Here is a 24,202-nt window from a genome sequence, read left to right on the forward strand (position 1 = left end):
CTTCGGAATAAATTACATTACACATTAAAGGAGTATTTCACCCCCAAAATGTTTTTTTTTCTCTCTTTTGATTAGACACGCCATGGAGACTTGAGTTCAATCATGTTTTTACAATAATTTGATTATAGTAAATTTACCCCATCCGGGGCCATGCATTTGGGTCCCCACCCAGAATCAATAGGGGTAAATGTACTATAATCAAATGTTTTGTGTATAACACAGTGTGTATCTTAACAAACTCGAGCTTGTAGATCTGCTATCTTTGAAGTTGTGAAAATGTGTGCAAATCTTTGAATATATGTATTTTTTAAGCAAACATTTATAACTCAAATTTGCTCCTGGGGGTAAATATTGTGAGATGGGAAACATGTAGGTTTTTCAAAAAAACATAGAAGGATTTGAAATATTCTAAGACTTGCACACATTGTCAAAAAAAATTAAATAATCTCACAGCGTGGCACTCTGTGCCGTGCTATATAATTAGTATTATTATTTTTTTTACATTTCTACTACACAAATACTACTACTATGGGGGTCCCTGGTTTAAAATATGTTCAGGTGAGGGGTCCGTGGCCAAATATACATAGGCTAATACACAATGACGTTCAGGTTTATTCAGCCCATTCTTCCTGTTAACCATCCTCCACGCCAGCAGGGGGCGACCATCACGTAAAAACCGTGACAGAGCCAGAGCCAGTAGAAGAACAGCAACACAACAACAGTACACAGAAGGAACAACAATGGCGGATCATCATCCTCACCCTCCTCCTCATCGTCGTCAGAGATGTTCCAGAGCTGTCTGCTAAACATCTTTATGTGTTTATAAGAGCTGTAGCATTACAGCAGCGCTGTAGTGAAGCAAGCAGTGTGTATGTGTGACTGTGTGTGTGATAGATAGATAGGAGACATGAAAGTGAACAGTAAACCCACTGTGTCTGCTCTGTCCTTCCAAGATGAGCTGGTGTCCACAATCCATGGAGCCTTCCAGGTTAATATGATATATCACTTTATTATTATGTTAATATAGTGTCTACTATCCATGGATCCTTCCAGGTATAAATATCATATAATATCACTTTATTATGTTGTTATTCTTATTAATATAGTGTGTCTACTATCCATGGATCCTTCCAGGTATAAATATCATATAATATCACTTTATTATGTTGTTATTCTTATTAATATAGTGTGTCCACTATCCATGGAGTCTTCCAGGTATAAATATCATATAATATCACTTTATTATGTTGTTATTGTTATTAATATATAGTATCTACTATCCATGGAGTCTTCCAGGTATAAATATCATATAATATCACTTTATTATGTTGTTATTCTTATTAATATAGTGTCCACTATCCATGGATCCTTCCAGGTTAATATGATATATATCACTTTATTATGTTGTTAATAAATATAGTGTGTCCACTATCCATGGAGCCTAAGTTCCATTTGATTATTAATACATTATCGTATGTATCACTGTATTATGTTGTTGTTATTGTTATTAATATAGAGTGTCTGCTATCCATGGAGCGTTCCAGGTTAATATAATATAATATCACTGTATTATGGTGTTATTGTTAATATAGTGTGTTTCCACTATCCATGGAGCCTAAGTTCCATGTTAATATTAATGGTAAATGGTGCATTTATATAACGCTTTTATCCAAGGTGCTTTACATAGATCGTGCATTACATTCACCCATTCACTGACACATTCATACACCGGTGGTGGAGGACTCTACGACATTAACTCAGGGGGAGCCCGGATTCGAACTGGGAACCCTTTGTGCTCTAATAATGGTTTCTCTACCCCTGAGCTATGCCGCCCCATGATATATTATCATATGTATCACTGTATTATGTTGTTATTGTTATTAATATAGTGTGCCTACTGCCTACCAAACTTTTTTGACTCAGGTCACCCCTATAATTATGCCATATTTTAGTGATTATCTTGCAAGGAAAACGTTGAAATAATAGCCATTTTGATTAGAACTGACTGAAATAACTTCGTACTTCAAGTTTAAAATGATACTAAATATACTTTTCAAGTGTCCAAATGAATTCCAAATATTATCAAATCATCTCGCGGCACCCCTGGACTGCCGTCACGGCACCCCAGGGTGCCTCGTCACCCACGTTGAAAACCCCTGCTATAGAGTGTCTACTATCCATGGAGCCTTCCAGGTTAATAATATTATCATTTCACTTTATCATGTTGTTATATTGTGTCTCCACTCTCCACTATCCATGGAGCTTTTCAGGGATATCATATAGGTTGTGATACGTTGGGGGAGGGACAGCATTGTGAATACAGAGATTCATTGCAGAATTCATTAAAAACAGCTTGAAATGGTATTTTGGCCTACATGCTCTGGTAACTCCTTTTTCTTTTAGTTGTTGTTGCCTCTTGTTGTAGGTGGTTGTAATGCTATAAGTACAACCTGAAACCATGAAAACTTAACATGAAAAACAATCGTGATATGATATTATTTCCATGTGGCCCCCAGCCCTACTCATAGTGCCATGAGCTTGTAGATCTGTGGTTTTTCTTCTTCTTTTTTTTTTTAGATGGGTAGGCCTACATAATATATCATTTTGGATGTTCCTTGACATGAACATGTTCCAATGTAATGTCATCTATTGTCCTGTAGGTGGCGGTGGAGATCACGGTGCTGGAGGTGACCAAGCTGCTGCTCCATAAGATGGGGGACCTGAGAGGACAGGAGGAGGTGCACCACACGCAGCAGGTACAACACATGATAACTAGAGAGGACAGGAGGAGGTGCACCACACCCAGCAGGTACAACACATGATAACTAGAGAGGACAGGAGGAGGTGCACCACACCCAGCAGGTACAACACATGATAACTAGAAATACTGTTCCTACGAAACAGTGTGGGCTCGCTCTTAATTGGTTAGAGGAGTCTGTCTGTCAAGGCAAGTCCTCCCGCCCACTTTTCAAGCTGCCAATAGACCGAAGGCCAGACGTTATACTGGGGAAGGAATGAGTGAGTGAACGCAGTATGACGTCAGGCCCCGCCAGGCTAGCAGAGTACTATATAGCTCCACAGCTTGGAGGCCCGGACTGATTGATTGATTGATTGATTGATTGAAGACTTTATTAGAAGTTTGCATAGGAAAAGGTACAGTTTCATGACGGTACAGTTCACTGGTACAAGGTCTACTAAAAGGAGATCCATGAAAAGACTAAGCTTATTTCCACAGGAAACCATTTAAGTATCTCATATAACATTGAATGACAGACGAATAGAACACAGTACTATGCAGTAGATATGTAAAGAAAAAAAAATGAGAGAACAAAAAAAGAAAACCGTAAGTCTAAACAAACAGTAAGTATATACAAAGAAGGGGGAGGGTAGGGTTGGGCTAGGTTCGTTTTTTTACCAGTTTGCGAACGGCTGCTGCCTGTAAGTGGTTTTTCAGGGCAATTTTAAAGGATGCTAGTGATCCACACTCCTTTATGGCCTTCGGTAAGGCTTTCCACATTTTGGTGGTATAGCAGAAAAACGAGTTTGACCCTTTGTTGGTTTTGACTGCCACAGCCCGGCCACCCTTTGAGACTACTGTAGCTGTGGGAGACTCTAGGAGGCCCTTATCTGCTGATCTGAGGCTTGTAGGGTTCTGCCATGTCAGAGATATAACTGGGAGCCGGTCCATTTACAGCTGTAAAGGTCATGGGTAAAAGCACTAACAGGTAGCCAGTGGAGAGCAGCTGAGATGGGGGAGTTTCCTGGAGTTCGTAAGCAGTCTGGCAGCTGAGTTCTGTACTAGTTGCAGGGTTCCCACGGTCATGAAATTCCTGGAAATATTTTGAAATTAGAAAAAAAGAATTCCAGTACTGGAAACGTTTTGGAATTGATCAAGGGTCCTGGAAGGTCCTGGAAGAAATAGCTATGCATTGTCTTTGGTTATTGATTTTGTCAATAACAAATTAAACCAAATTGTCAAATATTAGAGGCAGAAATTGTGAAAATAGCAGACCTACATGCTCACAGTCACACATGTAGATCTGCTATTTTCACAATAGAACCTTAACTCTTAGTGCTCATCAGCGTGCTGGGGGTCCCCAGTTCAAATATGATTATTTCGAGGGTCACGGCCTGAAAAGGTTGAGAACCACTGGCATACACTGCCTGTCTTTGGGCATTGCACATAGGAGTAAGCGGCTTGTTATTGAGCTGAATTATTGTTCTATAGTCCTGGAAATCGGGTTAAATATTCTGGAAAAGTTTTGGAAATTAATTGGTAAAAATGTGTGGGAACCCTGTAGTTGGAGACGGGATGTAGTTGTTCCTGCAGAGGCCGGAACAAACGGAGTTACAATAATCTAAACACACACGCCTCCCCTCTGCAGGAGGGGAATGAGACTCTGAGCCAAGGAGTCTGTCTCATTTCTCTCCAAAAGCCCTCCAATGTGAAGGAATATGATTAAGGATTATGATGACCTCAACATTTGATATGACACACACCATAGCTGTAACATTGACTAAAACAGTTTTCAAAAAAATGTAATGGATTAATTTTCTTAACAGCAATTAATCGATTTTAGATTAATTAAACCCATAGCACTGTAGCTCACCTACCCCCCAATTACCATACTGTACATGAAAGCTAGATAGCATTTTTTTAGGTTTTATATCAAGTTTTTTATTGACTAGGTGCTGATCGATCACAGAAACAGACACAGTCGTGATTCAGTGTCAAAAAGAAAGAAAAAAAAAAAAAACATTGTTCCCTTTGATCTAAAGACGTCAAAGGCGTCATTGGCACAAGAGCGTCTGCTAAATGCTTAAACTGTAAATCCTATTGTTAGACCTTGTATCTGAACTGTCCTATCCTGTGCTTTTCCTATGTGACCTTTTCAACCAATCACAAAAGGAGAACCACAGCCTGAAGCAGAGGCTGCAGGAGGCCGAGGAGCAGCTGGAGATCCTCAGAGGGTACATGGGAGGAGGAGGAGGAGGAGGAGGAGGAGGAGAGGGGGACAGGACTCCTTCTAGACGTCTAGAACCAGGTGAGTTCTCTTTGGAGGGTACATGGGAGGAGGAGGAGGAGCAGAGGGGGACAGGACTCCTTCTAGAGGAGGTCTAGAACCAGGTGAGTTCAGGGTCATGCTGGGCCCCTGATTCAGCCCGGGAAAAAGAGTTGTATAGAGGACCTCATTGCGCGCTATAGAGAGAGATCTCTCTCTATAGCACTGCTGCTACTTGCCATTTCAGATCATGACAAGTGACAAGCCAGTGGGCCAATTACTGTACATGAGTTATATTTCGTCTTGTCGGGTTGAAACCTTGTATGTCCAAAACCGTTTGTTTTGTATTTATCATTTTAAAAATGATTTAAACTATTGAAAACAGCAGATCTACAAGCACACAACGCCAACGATTTACTTTGTTGGCTGCCCAGCCCCCAAAATGGAACAAAGGCAGACATTTTATTTTAATTTTTTTCCTAATGGCCGGCCTGGAATGAACCGGCCGTTCGGGAGTTGTCCCATCCTTGGGTGAGTTCTCTTTGGAGGGAACATGGGAGGAAGGGTAACAGATCCTTTTTCGCCCACTCGGCCGTTCGCCCATGGCCGTTCCGCCGGTCTCGCGCTGACCGCTCGGTGGGCCTGTATTGTACATAACTGTACAAAATTACTATTGTGAGTTTGTAAATTTTACTTTACTTGAGTATTTCCAATTTGCAATACTTTCACTTCGACTTTACTAAATCTCAGATCCAAATATTGTACTTTTACTCCACTACACTTATTTAAAAACGTAGGTTTTAATGTTAGGTTTTAACATTACGCCGGATAGACGCCCTGGGCGAACGGATTGGTATTCGGAGGAGGAGAGGGGGACGGGACTCCTTCTAGAGGAGGAGGTGCACAACCAGGTAAGTCCTCCCGTAGTAGCTCTGGTGGCACATGCCCATATAGGGCTAGAGGAACAGAATCACATGCCCATATAGGGCTAGAGGAACAGAATCACATGTCCATATAGGGCTAGAGGAACAGCATCACATGCCCATATAGGGCTAGAGGAACAGCATCACATGCCCATATAGGGCTAGACGCTAGAGGAACAGCATCAAGAGAAATCACAACCCACACATGTTTAACAGATACTGACAGATGTCACTAGGGGGCAGCAAATCACTGTCTACTCACTTCCACTCCTCAAGCATCCTGTACCAATGACAGGTGAGCAGATGTTTTTGGAGAAGAGGCTCCATGTTTGACAACTTTGAGGGGACAAATCTCATTCTGTCCAGGACAGGTGCAGCACACCTCCCAGCTCCTTTAGACACATCTCAGGCAGACAACTCTTGGATTCATTAGATTTTTAGCATTTACTGAGCATGATATATGAAGCATAGTTTGGTGTCAGGACTCTGTCTCTAATCATTCACTGTAAGTATAATCATTTTAGATAAGTTATTATATATAGATATATATATACCAACTAGAACTAGAAATACTGTTCCTACGAAACAGTGTGGGCTCCCTTGTGACTATACTCTGCTGTGTGCTAACTGTCATGTCAAGCTCAACCAATACTCCAGCTAACACCACTCCCACATCTTTTTCCACCAATTGCGCCTCATTGGCTAACGGAACACGATATGCGTTGGAAATAATGACAAAACCATAGTGTTTTCGCCTTTGAACTGTCTGCGGCGGAACTCACTATATAAATAATGAGGATAACATAGTGTTCTCGCCTTTCAGGCGAGCCTACAATTACAGCAAATGAATTAACCCATTTAGGCCTAGAATTATTGACTGCTTTAACCAGTGAAAAATAGCAGATATACAAGCTCGCAGCGCGGCACCGAGTGCCGCGCTGCGAGCTTGTAGATCTGCTATTTTTGTAAAAGTCGTGAAAATGTGTGCAAATCTTTGAATACATGTATTTTCAAAGCGAACGTTTGTAACTCAAATTTTGCTTCTGGGTGGTCCCTGGAACTAGATATTTTGAGATGCGGGTCCGTGGCCAAATAAATGTCATTTTGGGGGTCTTTCACATGAAAAGGTTTGAGAACCACTGACATAGTAGTCTCTCAAGAACAGACTAACTGAGCTCCAGTTAAATGAAAAGGACATTTTCTTTGACGATGGCTGGCCAGATTGTTGACATACAAACATTGGTTTTTCAAAAAATCTTAGAAGGATTCAAAAGACACTTATAGAATCGGGTCAAAAATCGAATTTTCACGATTTTTCAAAAATAGCAGATATACAAGCTCGCAGCGCGGCACTCGGTGCCGCGCTGTGAGCTTGTATATCTGCTATTTTTCAATAGTTAAAGCATAAAATATTGCGTCATAATGTGTTCAGGCCTAAATGGGTTAAGACCCCCACAGGGGATCTAGAAACAGAGCCTACAGGTGGGTGCTGGGGAGGTGTACATATTTCTGCAAACTGGTTGTAATTGTGGATGGATATGTCACGGGCCATTCTCCCCTAGACCCTTTGGCCCGTAACACCTACCCTGTACATAATATATAGTGTTTTTATAACTGCAATGAGTTTCTTTTCTTTGCTTGCTATTTGTTATATCCATGAATTGAATACCAAGGACTTCCAACATAAAAAAGACCGTAAAAGGACTTATTTGGGATGCTCCTTTTAGGCAGGGTGTTTAACTGTACCATTTTTTTTCTAATAAAATACTCAATCAATCAATCAATCAGGGTTCCCACAGTCATGAAATTCTTGGAAATATTTTGAAATTAGAAAAATATTTTTCCAGTACTGGAAAAGTTTTGGAATTGATCAAGGGTCCTGGAAGGTCCTGGGAAAAATAGCTATGCATTGTCTTTTTTGTTAATACCTTTGAAAAGACAAATTAAACATTGGCCAAATTGTCAAATATTAGAGGCAGAAATTGTGAAAATAGCCGATCTACATGCTCACAACGCCTTGCGTTGCGATGCGTTGTGAGCATGTAGATCTGCTATTTTCACAATAGAAACAAAATTCCTCAACTCTGAGTGCTTGTCAGGGTGCCGGGGTCCCCAGTTCAAATGTGATTATTTCGGGAGTCACGGCCTGAAAAGGTTGAGAACCACTAGGATACACTACCTGTCTTTGGGCATTGCGCATAGGAGTAAGCGACTTGTTATTGAGCTGAATTATTGTTATATAGTCCTGGACATTGGGTTAAATATTCTGGAAAAGTTTTGGAAATGAATTGGTAAAAATGTGTGGGAACCCTGATCAATGACTGAACCCTGATCAATGACTGAACCCTGATCAATGACTGCATGCCTCCTGAGTTGTCTGCATGAACTATAGCTACGCAATACGCATGCTGCACCTCATATTGACAGATGGGGATTCTTTTGATTCTAGGGGTGGGCGATATGGTGATAATTATCGTTGAGACGATACAATGTCTCCACGATATGCCTTTTCAGAGGTATCGTATATATCGTGATACAATTGAGGGAGCCTTATAAAAAATCCTGTTTGATCGTTAATACAGAGATTCATTGCAGAATTCAATTTAAACCTGCATTTTGGTCAAAATCATCAGTTCTCAAAATGTCAAGGTCTCCACTTAACTTACGGGTCCATTTGGTTTCATTTGTATACTGTCATTTGTATATGTTGTTTATCATAGTGATGTATTGTATTATCTGCTTATTGTAAGTTGCTTTGGATTAAAAGCGTCTGCTAAATGCCTAAACTGTAAATTGTAAACTGTAAACATACTTGTAAAGTTCAATTTAGACCTCCCAAAAGGAACCCAGAGAGTCTAGTTTTTGTCAAGTAACTTGAAAAATAACCATAAAAAACAACGTGAAAAAGAGTCGTGATAAAATCGTGTATCGTGATACAGCTTGGGAAAACATTGTGATATTGTATTTTTCCATATCGCCCACCCCTACTTGCCTCCAGGTCTGAACCGGTCCAGCTGTCAGGAGGAGATGCTGCTCCTCCAGGACATGAAGACAGAAGGTCAGGCTGAGCTTCACTCAGGCTCTGAGCAGGAGGAGGAGGAGGAGGAGGAGGAGGAGGACGACGGGGGGACCTTCAGGGAGATCTGTGCTGATGGGAGGGTCCTGTCTCAACAATATCCTCTTACAGACACCTCCTCCATGGAGGACCACCTGCCTGAGCTCCGTACGTATGCCTCTTAGTTGTCTGTTTATTCTATTGTCGTCAAATGCAGTTTTATAATGTGTTTATCTTGCTCTTAATGCTTAAAGGGATATTCCACTTTCAACAGGGAACACACCTTATGGGCTTTTCTCACCCATTGTAACTTCAAACTTCATTTTAACCATGATACATTCATTAAAAACACCCATTATCTACACAGAGTCCACTACACTAATGCAAAACTAGCCAGGATATATCCTGAGAGGTCGGATGCATGTAATAGATGCAAACAGTCGCCTGCAGATTACATGCATATGTTTTGGTCCTGCCCCAAACTGTCAGGGTTTTGGACAGCAATATTTAATACCTTGGGAAGGGCATTAAACATGCAAATTGTTCCTGACCCCATCATTGCCCTTTTCGGAATCTCTCTCCCTAACTCACCTTCCTATTTACGACGAGTAATAGCTTTTACTACCCTGTTAGCAAGGAGATTGATACTCCTCAATTGGATACATCCATCTCCCCCATCACACAACAGATGGATTCTCGAAATTCTATACTGTATCAAACTTGAAAGACTTATGCCTCATTCACACTACGAAAAGCCAAGCTAATGGTTTGCTTGGTAATTCAATGTATTCTCTATGCAAACCAGCTTTAAACATTTCCCAGCTTTTTTTTTCCAGCTTGGACATTTTAAAAGCTGGTTTGCATAGAGAATACATTGAATTACCAAGCAAACCATTAGCTTGGCTTTTGGTAGTGTGAATGAGGCATTAGATTCTCCCTCAGAGGTTCCTTGGAATCCTTCCACAAAACGTGGCAGCTCGTGCTGGATTACATCGGCACGCTCACGATCACAAACAAACTTAACACCAGTAAGACTCCCTAATCGGGAGATAAGCGACCGTTGGTCGCTTATCTCCACAAATAGGCCAAAAGTTTGTTTTACCAATTATCAAGACATACGGGCAGTTGACAGTTTGCCATGGTTACTCATTGAAGTTGAATCTCCATATATGGAGATAACCTACGCATCACATTAAGTCTGACCTCACCAGCCCATATTTGGGCATGAGCAACTTATGTCTCCATATATGGAGATATGATGACATCACACAGTCCTCAGCCGATGATGTGGCGTGATGTCATACAATACACAAACGAGCCCTACAGTATAAAGGGGCAATTCTTGCCAGGAAAGAAGCATTTCTTAGACTCAGACCTTATCGCCAGGGTTGGCTTATAGCAGCTGTCGGTAGGACCATATATGGATTCTGTTAGTGTGGATCTCCTAACAGGGCATCATCTGGGATACAATCCCTTTTATGCCCATATATGGAGATCCCTAACATAATCCCTTTCATGCCCATATATGGAGATCCCTAACAGAATCCCTTTTATGCCCATATATGGAGATCCCTAACAGCATCCCTTTTATGCCCATATATGGAGATCCCTAACAGAATCCCTTTTATGCCCATATATGGAGATCCCTAACAGAATCCCTTTTATGCCCATATATGGAGATCCCTAACAGAATCCCTTTTATGCCTATATATGGAGATCCCTAACAGAATCCCTTTTATGCCCATATATAGAGATCCCTAACAGAATCCCTTGTATGCCCATATATGGAGATCCCTAACAGAATCCCTTTTATGCCCATATATGGAGATCCCTAACAGAATCCCTTTTATGCCCATATATTATGGAGAAATCCCTGCTCTGAGTATCTGACATCAGTGTGATGTCACCTGTTTATGCCCATATATGGAGATCCCTGCTCTGCGTATCTGGTTGCTATGGTAAACAGTTGGTTGCTAGGGTAAAAAAACATGGTTGCTATGGTAAACAGTTGGTTGCTAGGGTAAACAGTTGGTTGCTAGGGTAAAACCATGGTTGCTAAGGTGGTTGCTAACGTACACTAACAGACCAGCAACAACAGACTGTTGCCACAGCAACGTACACAAAGGTTTGTGTACACATGTGGTGTGATGTCATACTGATGCGGAGATATGAGCAGGGCAAAGGTGTGACGTGTGACCGACGGACGGACGGACGGACGGCCGGTGGAGGTTTTCATAGTAAACTGCTCCCTGACGGTCGCAATTAGCCTGAGCAATATTGAGCAGCTTGGAGCGTTTGAGTTTAGAAGTGCTATTTGCAAATCACTCATACCACCTGTTTCTAAATTGCACATAATGCGGGAGGCAGCAGGATGTTGTGTGTTAGAAAACGAGCGCTTCCAAATTCTGACACTTATAATATAATCCCCAGCACAGAATGTCTTGACAGAAAGTAGCTCATAACATGCCTATGGTGGATTTTTATGAAACAAAAACTTTGCAGATAGAAAGAGGATAATTCAAGCTTTCAGTACAGCCGCAATGTGAGTTAAACTTTGTTTAATACAATCAGATAGGACTTTTCTGTTTGGATGTATCAAATCAAATCAAATTTATTTATATAGCACATTTAAAAACAATTCTCATTGTACCAAAGTGCTTCACAGGTTAAAAATGCATCGTTACAAACAATCAAAAAATGTAAATAAAAATAGAATTGACAACGTAACCATAGTAGTTTACATTAAAAACATTAAAAATAGTAAGGGGAAAAAAAAGAAAAGAAAAGGCCTCTAATCGAAAAAGTTCATCATGGGGATTCAAAGGCTTGTGAAAATAAAAGTGTTTTAAGCCTGGTTTTAAAAACTTCAACAGAAGGGGCAAACCTAACAGAGGCGGGAATGCTGTTCCACAAGGTGGGGCCAGCGACTGCAAAGGCGCGGTCCCCCCTGTGTACCTTGTTTGAGAACGGGACCTCAAGTGTCCCCCTATCTGCTGACCTGAGTGTCCTGGTGGTGGGGGGATAAGACAGGAGTTCAGAGATGTATGGGGGTGCCAGTCCATTTAAGCCTTTATATACAAACAGTAGGATCTTGAAACGTATTCTGTACCGCACAGGTAGCCAGTGGAGAGATGCCAATATGGGTGTAATGTGCTCTCTCCTCCTGGTGCCAGTCAGGAGTCTGGCAGCAGCATTTTGGACCAGTTGGAGACGGGAAAGGGATGATTGGCTGATTCCGGTATAGAGGGAGTTGCAGTAATCTAACCGGGAGGATATAAGTGCATGAATTACTATTTCTAGGTGATGTGGAGTGAGAAATGACTTGATTTTAGAAATGGAGCGGAGATGGAAGAAACTGGTTTTAACTATGGCATTGACTTGTTTATCTAATTTGAAAGCGGAGTCAAATAACACCCCAGGTTTTTGGCATGGGGTTTGACAAAGGCGGAGAGGTTGCCAAGATCACTCTTGATCTGTGTGATGGACTGAGGTGGACCGAATAATACCATTTCAAATTTACTGTCGTTTAATTGGAGGAAGTTCTGTGCCATCCAACATCTGATGTCAGCAAGGCAGTTATTGAGATTGACTAATGCGGAATGGTCATTGGGTTTCAGGGGGAGGTATATTTGCGTGTCGTCTGCGTAACAGTGAAATGAGATATTGTGTTGTCTGATGATTTGGCCAAGGGGAAGCATATAGAGCGAGAACAGGATGGGGCCTAGGATGGAACCTTGAGGCACACCACAGGAGAGATGAGCAAGGGAGGAGGAGAAATTAGCAATGTTGACTGAGAAGGTTCTGTCCTTAAGGTAGGATTCAAACCAGTCCAGGGCTGTGTTTTGGATCCCAGCATGGGATTGGAGACGGTGAAGTAGAATGGGGTAGTCCACGGTATCAAATGCCGCACTCAGGTCCAGCAGCAGTAGGATAGAGCAGTTCCCACTGTCAGCGGACATGAGTAGGTCATTTTGAACCTTCAACAGGGCTGATTCTGTGCTATGCTGGGTTTTGAAGCCTGATTGAAATGTTTCCATTATGTTATTTTGGTGAAGATATGGCATTAGTTGGGTGAGAATAACTTTTTCCAGGATTTTTGATTAGTTTTTTGTAGGCCTTCCCACATAACCTCCAGCAACAGTGATGTCACGCGCATACCCTCTATACTGCAAATGCACCATTTGTAGTGCATGTTTCTCCAGTGCCCTGACCCTGTTCTGTTCTGTGGTCCCATCCCTCCCTCCTCCACAGAAACCCAGGAAGAGACGTCGGGCGTCCGCAAGACGGAGAGCTCCAAACCGTCGTGTCGAAACGCAGCGTTCCAGCTGGGCGACGCCGTCGAGCCGCCCCGCCTCCGGGGGGCAGCGGAGGACAACGGGTCAGTGAGCATTTCATCCACTAACACTATGATGACGACTGCCTTTTTTCAATGACTCAAGCTATGATGACTAAAGCTATGATGACTAAAGCTAAGGCTAAATGAACTGACAATTTCGCCAACAAATAGAAACTAGACTAAAATGTTAGGGAGGAAAATATTAGTGCAGAAGAGCAGAACTAAAAGACATATCATTTTATGTTCAGGCGTTGTGCTCTGAAAATAGTGTAAAATCAGCCATTACGACGTCATCAAGGCAAAATCAACTGTAGATTTAGTTGACAAAAATCTCATGATATTTAGTCGACTAAGACTTAAACATTTCAGATGACTAAAAACTAAATTACATTTTGTTCAAAAAAAGACTACTCTGGGGTGCCGGCTGGCCTACTGGTCCAGGCGCATAGCCATTGCCACATAGGCATTGGTGCCTGACGGCGTCGCTGGTTCGATTCCCGATCCGGACGACCTTTGCTGCATGTCACTCCCCATCTCTCCCCCCATTTCCTGTCAGTCTACTGTCCTATCAAATAAAGGCATAAAAAGCCCCAAAACAAATCTAAAAATAAATAAATAAAAAACGACTACGACTAAAAGTATGCTCAAAACTGTACTTTTTGGAACATTCAGTGTCTTGGCAATTGTTTTATATCCTTTTCCCTTTTTTGTACAAAGCGATGATCTCTTCTCTGAACTTTTCTGACAATTCCTTAACTGCTCTAATCACAATCAACAAGTCAACAAACTTCTAGTCAGGCCAGGCTGCACGTCTGATGCATATATTTAAGTCCTTGATTAGTCGATTGCAGTTGATTACAGATGTTTTCAGGTGTAATTAAGAGTTGAATAATTGAAAGTGAAAGTCGTGGCATTTAGCATTGAATTAAAAAAAAACTACAAATGTTACTTTTGTTGAGCTATTTACATTGTTCTTTTGTATGATTCATCTATTTCATTCAGTTGTCAGTTTGTGAATTTAGCCACTAAACCAGATTTGCAGAGGGGAGTTGAATAATTTTGAGCACAACCGTAACTTGGCAGCAGGTCCTGTGCAGTCCAGCCAGCCCATGCCAGGGGGACAGAGGGGGACAGCGGTGTCCGTCCCAGGGGAACAGAGGGGCAGCGGTCCTGCAGCGTCCAGCTGGTCCGGGTCAAGCAGGAGCAGAGCCTGAAGGAGGACAGAGGAGCCATGGAGGCAGCAGAATGCTGCTTCCAGGACCTGGGACCTGACAGCCTGTCTCTGGTCCAGTCCAAGATGCTGGAGGAGTGGAAGCCAGAGATGATGGACGAGGACCCCCACCACCAACACCACCCAGAAGACCTCGTGGAGGACCACCACCACCACCACCATCACCCAGAAGACCCCCTGGTTCCTGGACGCAGCAGCAGCAGCAGCCACAATCTTCCTCTGGGTAAGTTGCGAGGCGTTGTGAGCATGTAGACTGGCTGTTTTCACAATTTCTGCCGCTTAGATTTAACAATTTGGCCAATGTTTAAAAAGTCCTTAATTTGTCACTTTATGTTGGTTTGTTTACTGTTGAGTGAGAAAACAATGTTGCACATTAAGTTAAAGGTGATACACCATGAAATTTCACTTTTCATATTTTAAAACCTTTTTTTGGGGTCCCACTAGCACCTTCTATCCTCACAAAGTCCCATTTCTGACCGTTGTGTCTTTCTCTGGTTTTGAGAAGGCGAAGGTTAAAAGTATCCCACAGGTTCTCAAAACAGGCTATCCAGATTTGCTGCCGATTGTGACGTCATCTGCCGATTGTTCTGCCATATCGTCCCATCCCTAATGATGACGAAGTCATTGTCCGCAGGGCTCCCTCACTGACCAGTCTGTCTCCTCTCTCCTCCAGACCTCCCTCAGCTCAGTGGAGGAGGCAGCAGACTGTCTTTAACCTCTGAGTGTGTCTCCTCTCCTCCAGACCTCCCTCAGCTCAGTGGAGGAGGAGGCAGCAGACTGTCTTTAACCTCTGAGTGTCTCTCCTCTCCTCCAGACCTCCCTCAGCTCAGTGGAGGAGGCTGCAGACTGTCTTTAACCTCTGAGTGTGTCTCCTCTCCTCCAGACCTCCCTCAGCTCAGTGGAGGAGGAGGCAGCAGACTGTCTTTAACCTCTGAGTGTGTCTCCTCTCTCCTCCAGACCTCCCTCAGCTCAGTGGAGGAGGCAGCAGACTGTCTTTAACCTCTGAGTGTGTCTCCTCTCCTCCAGACCTCCCTCAGCTCAGTGGAGGAGGTGCTGCAGACTGTCTTTAAACTCTGAGTGTGTCTCCTCTCCTCCAGACCTCCCTCAGCTCAGTGGAGGAGGAGGCAGCAGACTGTCTTTAACCTCTGAGTGTGTCTCCTCTCTCCTCCAGACCTCCCTCAGCTCAGTGGAGGAGGCAGCAGACTGTCTTTAACCTCTGAGTGTGTCTCCTCTCCTCCAGACCTCCCTCAGCTCAGTGGAGGAGGCGCTGCAGACTGTCTTTAACCTCTGAGTGTGTCTCCTCTCCTCCAGACCTCCCTCAGCTCAGTGGAGGAGGCTGCAGACTGTCTTTAACCTCTGAGTGTGTCTCCTCTCCTCCAGACCTCCCTCAGCTCAGTGGAGGAGGCTGCAGACTGTCTTTAACCTCTGAGTGTGTCTCCTCCTCCAGACCTCCCTCAGCTCAGTGGAGGCAGCAGCAGTGCTGCAGACTTCTCCTCGTCAGGAGAGTTCTCCTCCAACCTCCTCCCTGCTCCTCCAGACATGGCTTCCATCCAGTCCTCCTCCTCCTCCTCTCCACAGGTCAGCCGTGTAGATTTACCTCATGGCTCTTTTCTATTTTCACTCCACATTCAATATATTCACTGAAACTAGCTCTGCTCTTTTATGCTTAACGTTTTCCCCATAATGCGATGCCGGGTTTTACAACTTTACTTTTGTAGCTCATATAAGACTTTCAATTCATAATTTAAAAAGAAAAAGAAAGCACTTTTAAATACTTAAGTATTTTACAAAATGAGTACTCTATAAGTACTTAAACTCAAGTGCGCATTTGGGACAACATTCAATTGAGTAATAATAATTTGGGGCAACATGGGTGGCCCGGGGGCCACATGCGGCCCCCATCTTTACTTAATGCGCCCCGCAGAAATACTAATATATTATTGGTTTCAGCTTTTATAATTCAAAACGTGCTAACATGACCAGCTTTAATTATTTCAGTCTACTGTATATTAGTATCTTGATCTAGTAGGCTTTTTTTTATGTCCAATGCATTTGTATTTAAGTTCAAAATGAACTAACATATGTAACATGTACATGCATAAAAAAACAAATTAAAAAAAATACATGCAATTCTTGACTGTATATGCATTGTAGCCCTCTGGAGTGAGTGTACAAATATTGTATTGAATACTCTCCATCATCAAAGTTGCTCCACTCCTGGGTTAAGGTATACTTTGTCCCCCTGTGTGTGCAGGTGTACGGTGTTCACGTCAGGGCGAGCGCTGGGCGCAGCAGAGACCCCTCCTCCTCCTCCGTGGCGGCCCCTCCCCCTCCCCCCAGCCTCCAGGTGTGTAAGCTGTGTGGTCAGGTGTTCCACACCCCCAGTCTGCTGAGGAGACACTATGGTCAATGTCAACACACCCTGCAACAACAACAACAACAACAACAACAACACCAACACCAGGCCGGGCGACAGCAAACGGTGCCTGCAAGGTTTGAATCTGATTTATTTGATTTATTACAGCAGTAATAACTTCCCAAACCTTTTAGCCTGTGACCCAAAAGAGAAAACTAGAAGTGCACTCTGTCGTAACCTCGCCTCTCGGGGGAAAGCCTGGTAAACCTTTACTGGGGCAGACCTCCATTCAGAAACGCCCCCACTTAGAAACATCCCCATTTAGAAATACCCCCATTGAGGTTAGGGTTAGGGTTAGGGTTTGGGTTAGGGTGACACCATTTAGAATAATGGAAGTCAATCTTCTGAATGGCAATGTTTCTGAATGGAGATGTGTAACCTTCGTTTACAACGGGGCATTTGATCCGGTCTAGGCGGAAACGGGGCATTTGATCCGGTCTAGGCGGAAACCACAAGCAGAAGAAGCGGCGTCGCTTTGTTTTGGTTCCCTCCGTTTGTTTCCCCAATCCCTTTTAAGTCTCTATGAGTTTGACTAAAAGATGGATAATATACCAAACAAACTTTACAAAAACTAAGCCGCAACAAGCTGCTCTGCTGGCGCAAGTAATTACACATTTGCCCGGGACCCAAACTAGCAGATCTAACATTTCACAGCTCACCCATTGCTTTGCCCCACGCGTGTTAAGAGCTTGTAGATCCGCTGTTTTCACTTCTTGATTATTATTGTATATTTTATTCATGGGTTTTCTTAGTGTTTTGTCTTTGTTTCTTTGAAAATGTATACAATTCTTCTAACTATTTTTATTTCTAACAATAAAATGATATATTTCAAAGTATTTTCCATCTTTTGAAATATATATTTTTTTTGTAGGAAAAGAAAACAAGGTTTTTGCTGGAGTCGTAACCAATAAGAATGTGACCGTAACCCACAAATGGGTCCCGACCCGCTGTTTGAGAAACGGTGTATTGCAGTGGTTTTCAATTATTTTTCACATCAAGGTCCATTATTTAATCTGCATTTGAGCCACGGAACCATTTGATGAGGTTTGTCCTCTCAGAGCCAAGACTGCAGAGCTTGTAGATCTTCTCTTTTCAGCATGCAAAATCTGCAAATTCTCGATATTTCGATGTCCTGCTGTTTCAAATTCCCAGTACTCCGGTAAGGGTTAGGGTTAGGGTTAGGGTTAAGGTTTAGGGTTAAGGTTTAGGCTTTGGGTTAGCATTCACCTGATAGTGCTCACCAGCGTCGGCAGGTTGGCCTTGAACTACTGGCTGCTCGAAACAATGGGACATCGAATTATGGCTACGCGCCCTGCAAAATCAAGCATTATTACCAGTCTTTACGATGCCATCGGCTAAAACTAGGCTAAAACATAAACCAGGGGTCGGACTTTAGATTTGGCCTCGGGACAATTTCTTAAATTCTTTTCTAAGGCATTAGATGGCGGGCCAGAACATATAATGAAAGGCTAATTTAAGAAATTCATAGGTAAACAATGTTACTGGAACTCCAAGACAAACTGCCTTACAAGACATAGGCATCTGTGATAAAAAAAGAAAAATATATATTATGTGGAAAAACAAGCTGTTTTCCCCCGTTTCTATTTGCAAATATTGATGGACTGATGTAGTGGAGCCTATAATCATTTTAAGTATTACCCAACATACTTTTGTGTTCATCACATCACATACATATAAGCATGATTCATAATAAATCACTTTGCACATCTCACAACGCTGTGCAGCACGACGCGTTGTGAGTTTGTAGATGGAATACTGTGTGCAACACCGCTGCACGTCGGATCACAAATTGGTTGTTAGTGAATTGAGTGCTTGTGCAGAAAGACAGACCGCTAGAGAACGGCAAGAGCAATGACACATGACCACTATCCAAAAGCATAAAGAAGAGGAATGAATGTGAATGAGTGAATGTGTTTATCCTACGTGGTATCATCAATGCAAAGCCCATTTAGAAGCTCAACGGCTTTACCGTGACATGTTTAGCCTCTTGCAAAGAAACTCTTTTTAGACAGCACCACAAGATGAAGCATGGAATGGCACCTTCAAAGTTAGTTTCCACGGACTTTGACCACTTTGATCACTGCACAGCTGCGCAATGTTGCCTCTGCCTCACTCTCAGCATGAATAAGTTGAATAAGCATCTGATCCTCTAGGTGGGAATATGTTCTCTTATTTCAGGGGTTTTCAAAGTGGGTGACAAGTCACCCTGGGGTGCGCGACGGAAGTCCAGGGGTGCCACAAGATAATTTGATAATATTTGGACACTTAAAAAAATATTTAGTATCATTTTAAACTACAAGAAGTACAAACATATTTTCAGTCAGTTCTAATCAAAAATGTCTATTATCTCAACGTTTTCCTCGCAACATAATCGCTAAAATATGCTATAAATTTAAGGAGCTGGAATTATGAATATGCCTCGGATGAAAAGCTATTTATAGGGGTGCCCTGAGCCAAACAAGTTTGGGAACCCCAGCTCTATTTGGACATTATAGCTACGATAGTGTTTATGTGGGACTGTCAGTCCAGTATTGAGGGGCCTGTTTTGGCCTGTGGGCTGCCTATTGCCGACCCCTGATCTAGACCAAAAGTGTTGGAAACCATTGTCCTGAATGGACCCAAGGAAGGCAGAGATCACATTGTTCAGGACTTCTGGAGCTCATGTCCAAGCAGACAGACCGCTGACAGAGAGCTGTGTGTAGGGCTGTCACAATGTGACATTTTACATGACGATTAATCGTCACTCAAATAATTGGCGATTAACGATTTAATTGTGTTTTTGACGTTGATAATTACATTTCTGTTTGGCTTTTAGGCTTTGAAGTTGTACATGGCAATCATGACACATAACCTAAATATACAAAAAAAATTACTGACCTATTTGACAACTTTATACTTAGAAAATAACATTGATAGTGGAAATAGACGATGAGCTTGTAGATCTGCTATTTCCACTATTTTTTACATTTTTTATATGAACATTTGTCAACATGGAAACGATTATGACGATTATGAAAAATAATCACGATTATTTAAAAGAATCACGATTAGACGATTATGTAGTAATTGTGACAGCCCTAGCTGTGTGTGTTGCCCCCCACCCCCCCCCTCCCCCTCCCCCCCAGGCCCCTGCAGCAGGCTGCAGCGGCCCCGCAGCGCAGCAAGGTGGCGCTGTACCCCCCGGGCTGCAGCCCCTTCCGCTGCACCGTGTGCAACCGCGACTTCAACCGCATGGAGAACCTGAAGACGCACCTACGCATCCACACCGGGGAGCGGCCCTACACCTGCTCCGTCTGCACCAAGCGCTTCCGCCACTCGGGGGCGCTCAAGAGGCACTTCCGCATCCACACGGGCGAGAAGCCCTATGCCTGCGCGCAGTGCGGCAAGACCTTCCGCAACTGCGGCGGCCTCAAGTTCCACCAGAGGGCACACGCCAGGCAGAGCTGGGAGTACGGCAACGTTCACTGACTTTTGTATTAACTTTTATTATTTTATTCTTCTAATTTTTTTACTTTAAATTTAGGCCTAGAATTATTTTATGCTTTAACTGTTGGAAAATACTATCAGATATACAAGCTTGCAGCGCGGCACCGAGTGCCGCGCTGCGAGCTTGTAGATCTGCTATTTTCTTTGAAAATTATTGAACATTTGATTTTGAGCTTTGAAAAACATTAGTTTTTGAGCTTTGACAATTATTGGACATTTGAGCTTGTAGATCTATTTTTTTTAATATTTTTTTAAAATATTTGTGCAAGTCTTTGAATTATTTTTGACCCTGATTCTATAAATGGCTTCTAAATCCTTCTTATAAATCAGTGGTTCTCAAACTTTTTCATGTCAAGGACCCCCAAAATGACATGTATTTGGCTGCAGACCCCCATCACAAAATGTTGTTCCAGGGACCCCCCAGTAGCAAATATTTGAGTTACAAAATGTTCGCTTTTAAAAAGATCTATTCAAAAGACTTGCAAAAAAGAAATCACGATTTCATCACAGCGCGGCACTCGGTGCCACGCTGTGAGAAATCTTGTAGAGCTTGTAGATCTGATTTCTTTCAATAGCTAAAGCATGAAATAATTCTAGGCCTAAATGGGTTAAAGGACAACTTTGTCTTTTTTTACAACAAGGTTTCATATTTTAGATTGTAATTAGAGAAAATATAAGATGAGTGTTAAAATGTTTTCATTTACTGCTTTCTATTGTAAATGGTAAATTGTGCATTTATATAGCGCTTTTATCCAAGGCGCTTTACATAGATTGTGCATTACATTCACCCATTCACGCACACATTCATACACCGGTGGCGGAGGAAACCATGCAAGGCACCAACCTGCTCACCGGGAGCAACTAGGGATTCAGAGTCTTGCTCAAGGACTCTTCCACATTAACTCAGGGGGAGCCCGGATTCGAACTGGGAACCCTTCGGTAACCCTTCGTGCTCTAATAACGGTTTCTCTACCCCTGAGCCCCATAGCTTACAAGCATGCGTACAAGTGGCTAAATATGTATTTTTTAACCCTGCAAGGCCCGAATTAATTTCTACTGGCCAAAATAAAATAAAAAAAAATCAAATGGTGTTGTAGGAGTCCTAATTACAGGAAAATGTCATTTTAAAAAATTAATAATGTTTTTGTAAGATTTTATAGCCATAAATCATAAATCATGCTCTAATTTGCATTTTGGGGATATTTTTCACAATATTAACATATGCACGTGTTCTAGACATTCTAATGATCACGAAAAAAATTATTACAGACATTTCTGTTTTAGTGAGGAATAGCTTCAGTTAAAAAGTGAGATGTTGTTCGTCCAGACGCTGGAATTTCAACTTCTCATGGAGGTGTGAATGTCAGTCTCTGTGGGGGGTATTTATATTTATATGCAAATATCGTGGCCAATGGCATTGTAATACTAAACAATAGGATTTAATGGTGATGTTAATGTAAAAAAATAACAGGAAAACTAATTATAACATTTTTTTTTAAATGATTTAAAACATGTTGCCAAAAAGCAACGCTGGGCCTTGCAGGGTTTTAAACATTCCCAAGATGCATTGCAATCTTTCATGGTCACATGTGACTTATGGGGCCTAGTAGTGTTTCTGTAAATTGTAATGAAGAAATCGCCAGCTTATTGTGTCTAAAAAGACATATTTAGCCACATGCCTGCATGCCCCCACCCACTGAAATCTAAGTCATTAAAATCGCTAAAACAATAGAAACACTCATCTTATCTTTTCTCTTATTACAATCTAAAATATAAACCCTTGTTGTAAAAAAAAGAAAACTAAGTTGGTCATTAACTGTATTCTATTTTATTTTATATATTTATATAGCGCCTTTATCCAAGGCGATTTACAGAGATTGTGCATTACATTCACCCATTCACACACACATTCATTACATTCACCCATTCACACACACATTCATTCACCGATGGCAGAGGAAAGCATGCAAGGCACCAACCTGCTCATCAGGAGCAGTTAGGGGTTCAGATCTTGCTCAAGGACTCTTCAACACTAACTCTGGGGGAGCCCAGGGATCGAACTGGGAACCCTCTGTGTTCTAAAACGGCAACTCTACCCCTAAGCCACTGCTGCATTTAAATATACAGTATACATATTTCCTTTTGTTGAGACTTGAGATGGGAGATGCCCCGAGACCGCAGCGAGTGTGGAGGCTTTACACATGGATCCCTCTCGAACAATGTGAATGGTGTGTAAAAGTACATTTCCTTCTTTAATATAATTCAACTCGAAATGACAACAGTCGTTAAATATCAGGTTGCACTTGTTGTTTTATTTAGCATAACCACGTGGGCTTAAAAAATCATAAACATTGATGTATTTCACATTATCGGGACCTACAGTATACCAAATACACTCATAACGGTTTATTTGTTCCATTGTGCGTTCTCATGGGGTCAAAAACTCAGTTACTTTTCACTACTGGCATACATCCTAATTTTATGCTTTAACCCATTTAGGCCTGATTATTATTACGCAATATTTTATGCTTTAAATATAAAAAAATAACAGATATACAAGCTCACAGCGCGAAACCTATGTTTCTGTGTCAGCAATCTGGCCAGCCATCGTCAAAGAAAAGGTCCTTTTCACTTACCGTAACTGGAGCTCAGTTAGTCTGTTCTTGAGAGACTACTATGTCAGTGGTTCTCAAACCTTTTCATGTGAAGGACCCCCAAAATTATATTTATTTGGCCAAGGACCCGCATCTCAAAATATTTCGTTCCAGGGACCACCCAGAAGCAAAATTTGAGTTACAAACGTAGAAACGTTCGCTTTGAAAATACATATATTCAAAGCTTTGCACACATTTTCACAACTTTTTCCAAAAATAGCAGATATACAAGCTCACAGCGCGGCACCGAGTGCCGCACTGTGAGCTTGTATATCTGCTATTTTTCACTGGTTAAAGCATTCAATAATTCTAGGCCTAAATGGGGTTTAACTATTGAAAAATAGCAGATATACAAGCTCACACGCTGTGAGCTTGTAGATCGGAAAATGCCAGCTTCCATTACTCAGATTTCAGGAGCTGTAGTTCCAGACTCTATATAGAATTCAGAGATTGCGGAATTGTTGTCTGGCTACACGAGACTAGCGGTACTTCACTCTGGACGATTCCCCGGTTTATTTCAACATATTTATTGAAGTGTTTTCCATTGTTTATTTGATTTACAATGTGAATATTAAAGAAACTTGTTTTGAAACTTTTTTTCCTTCACTTTTCATATTTATGTCATGAAACGTGAATGTGTGACAGCTTTCAAGAGGAGCGAATCAACAGGATTATTGGTGATGAAAAATGTTTGTCGACTAATGACGGTTTCTCTACCCCCGAGGCCCCCCCCACATGCTATATTTTTATTTTATTTTGAATACAATACAAAATTTTAAATCTTTTGAAAGTGAAATACTCAAAGCATTAAAAGATTTGCCCAAAATAATGTTCACGATTTGTCCAAAAATAGCAGATCTACAAGCTCTCAGGGCAGCTACTTTGCTCAAATCTAAAATGACACACAGGTGCTTTCCAGGGCTTAATGGACAGAGTGTCACTCTCCATCGCACCCCCTCCCTCTCCTAAAACGCACGCATAATTATGCTCTTTAATGCCCCCATGCCCAGCCCCTTCACCACATGATTGGCACCTGTCAATCACTGTCCTGTCCCCTCCCCTCATACTAAAGGGTCT

General features: G+C 42.0%; 1 protein-coding gene across 1 annotated transcript; it reads left to right on the forward strand.

The window, feature by feature from the left end:
• Positions 1-858: 858 nt before the first annotated feature.
• Positions 859-20,508, forward strand: LOC308298681 (uncharacterized protein). Its single transcript, XM_080742323.1, has 9 exons — positions 859-988; positions 2,661-2,756; positions 4,910-5,045; positions 8,925-9,149; positions 13,233-13,359; positions 14,401-14,771; positions 15,996-16,126; positions 16,803-17,041; positions 20,111-20,508. The coding sequence occupies exons 1-9, from the start codon at positions 908-910 to the stop codon at positions 20,451-20,453; spliced, it is 1,749 nt and encodes a 582-aa protein (XP_080598449.1). The 5' UTR covers positions 859-907; the 3' UTR covers positions 20,454-20,508.
• Positions 20,509-24,202: the final 3,694 nt, after the last annotated feature.

The sequence above is a fragment of the Nannobrachium achirus genome, assembly GCF_963921795.1.
Source record: "Nannobrachium achirus genome assembly, chromosome: 14".
NCBI lineage: Eukaryota > Metazoa > Chordata > Actinopteri > Myctophiformes > Myctophidae > Nannobrachium > Nannobrachium achirus.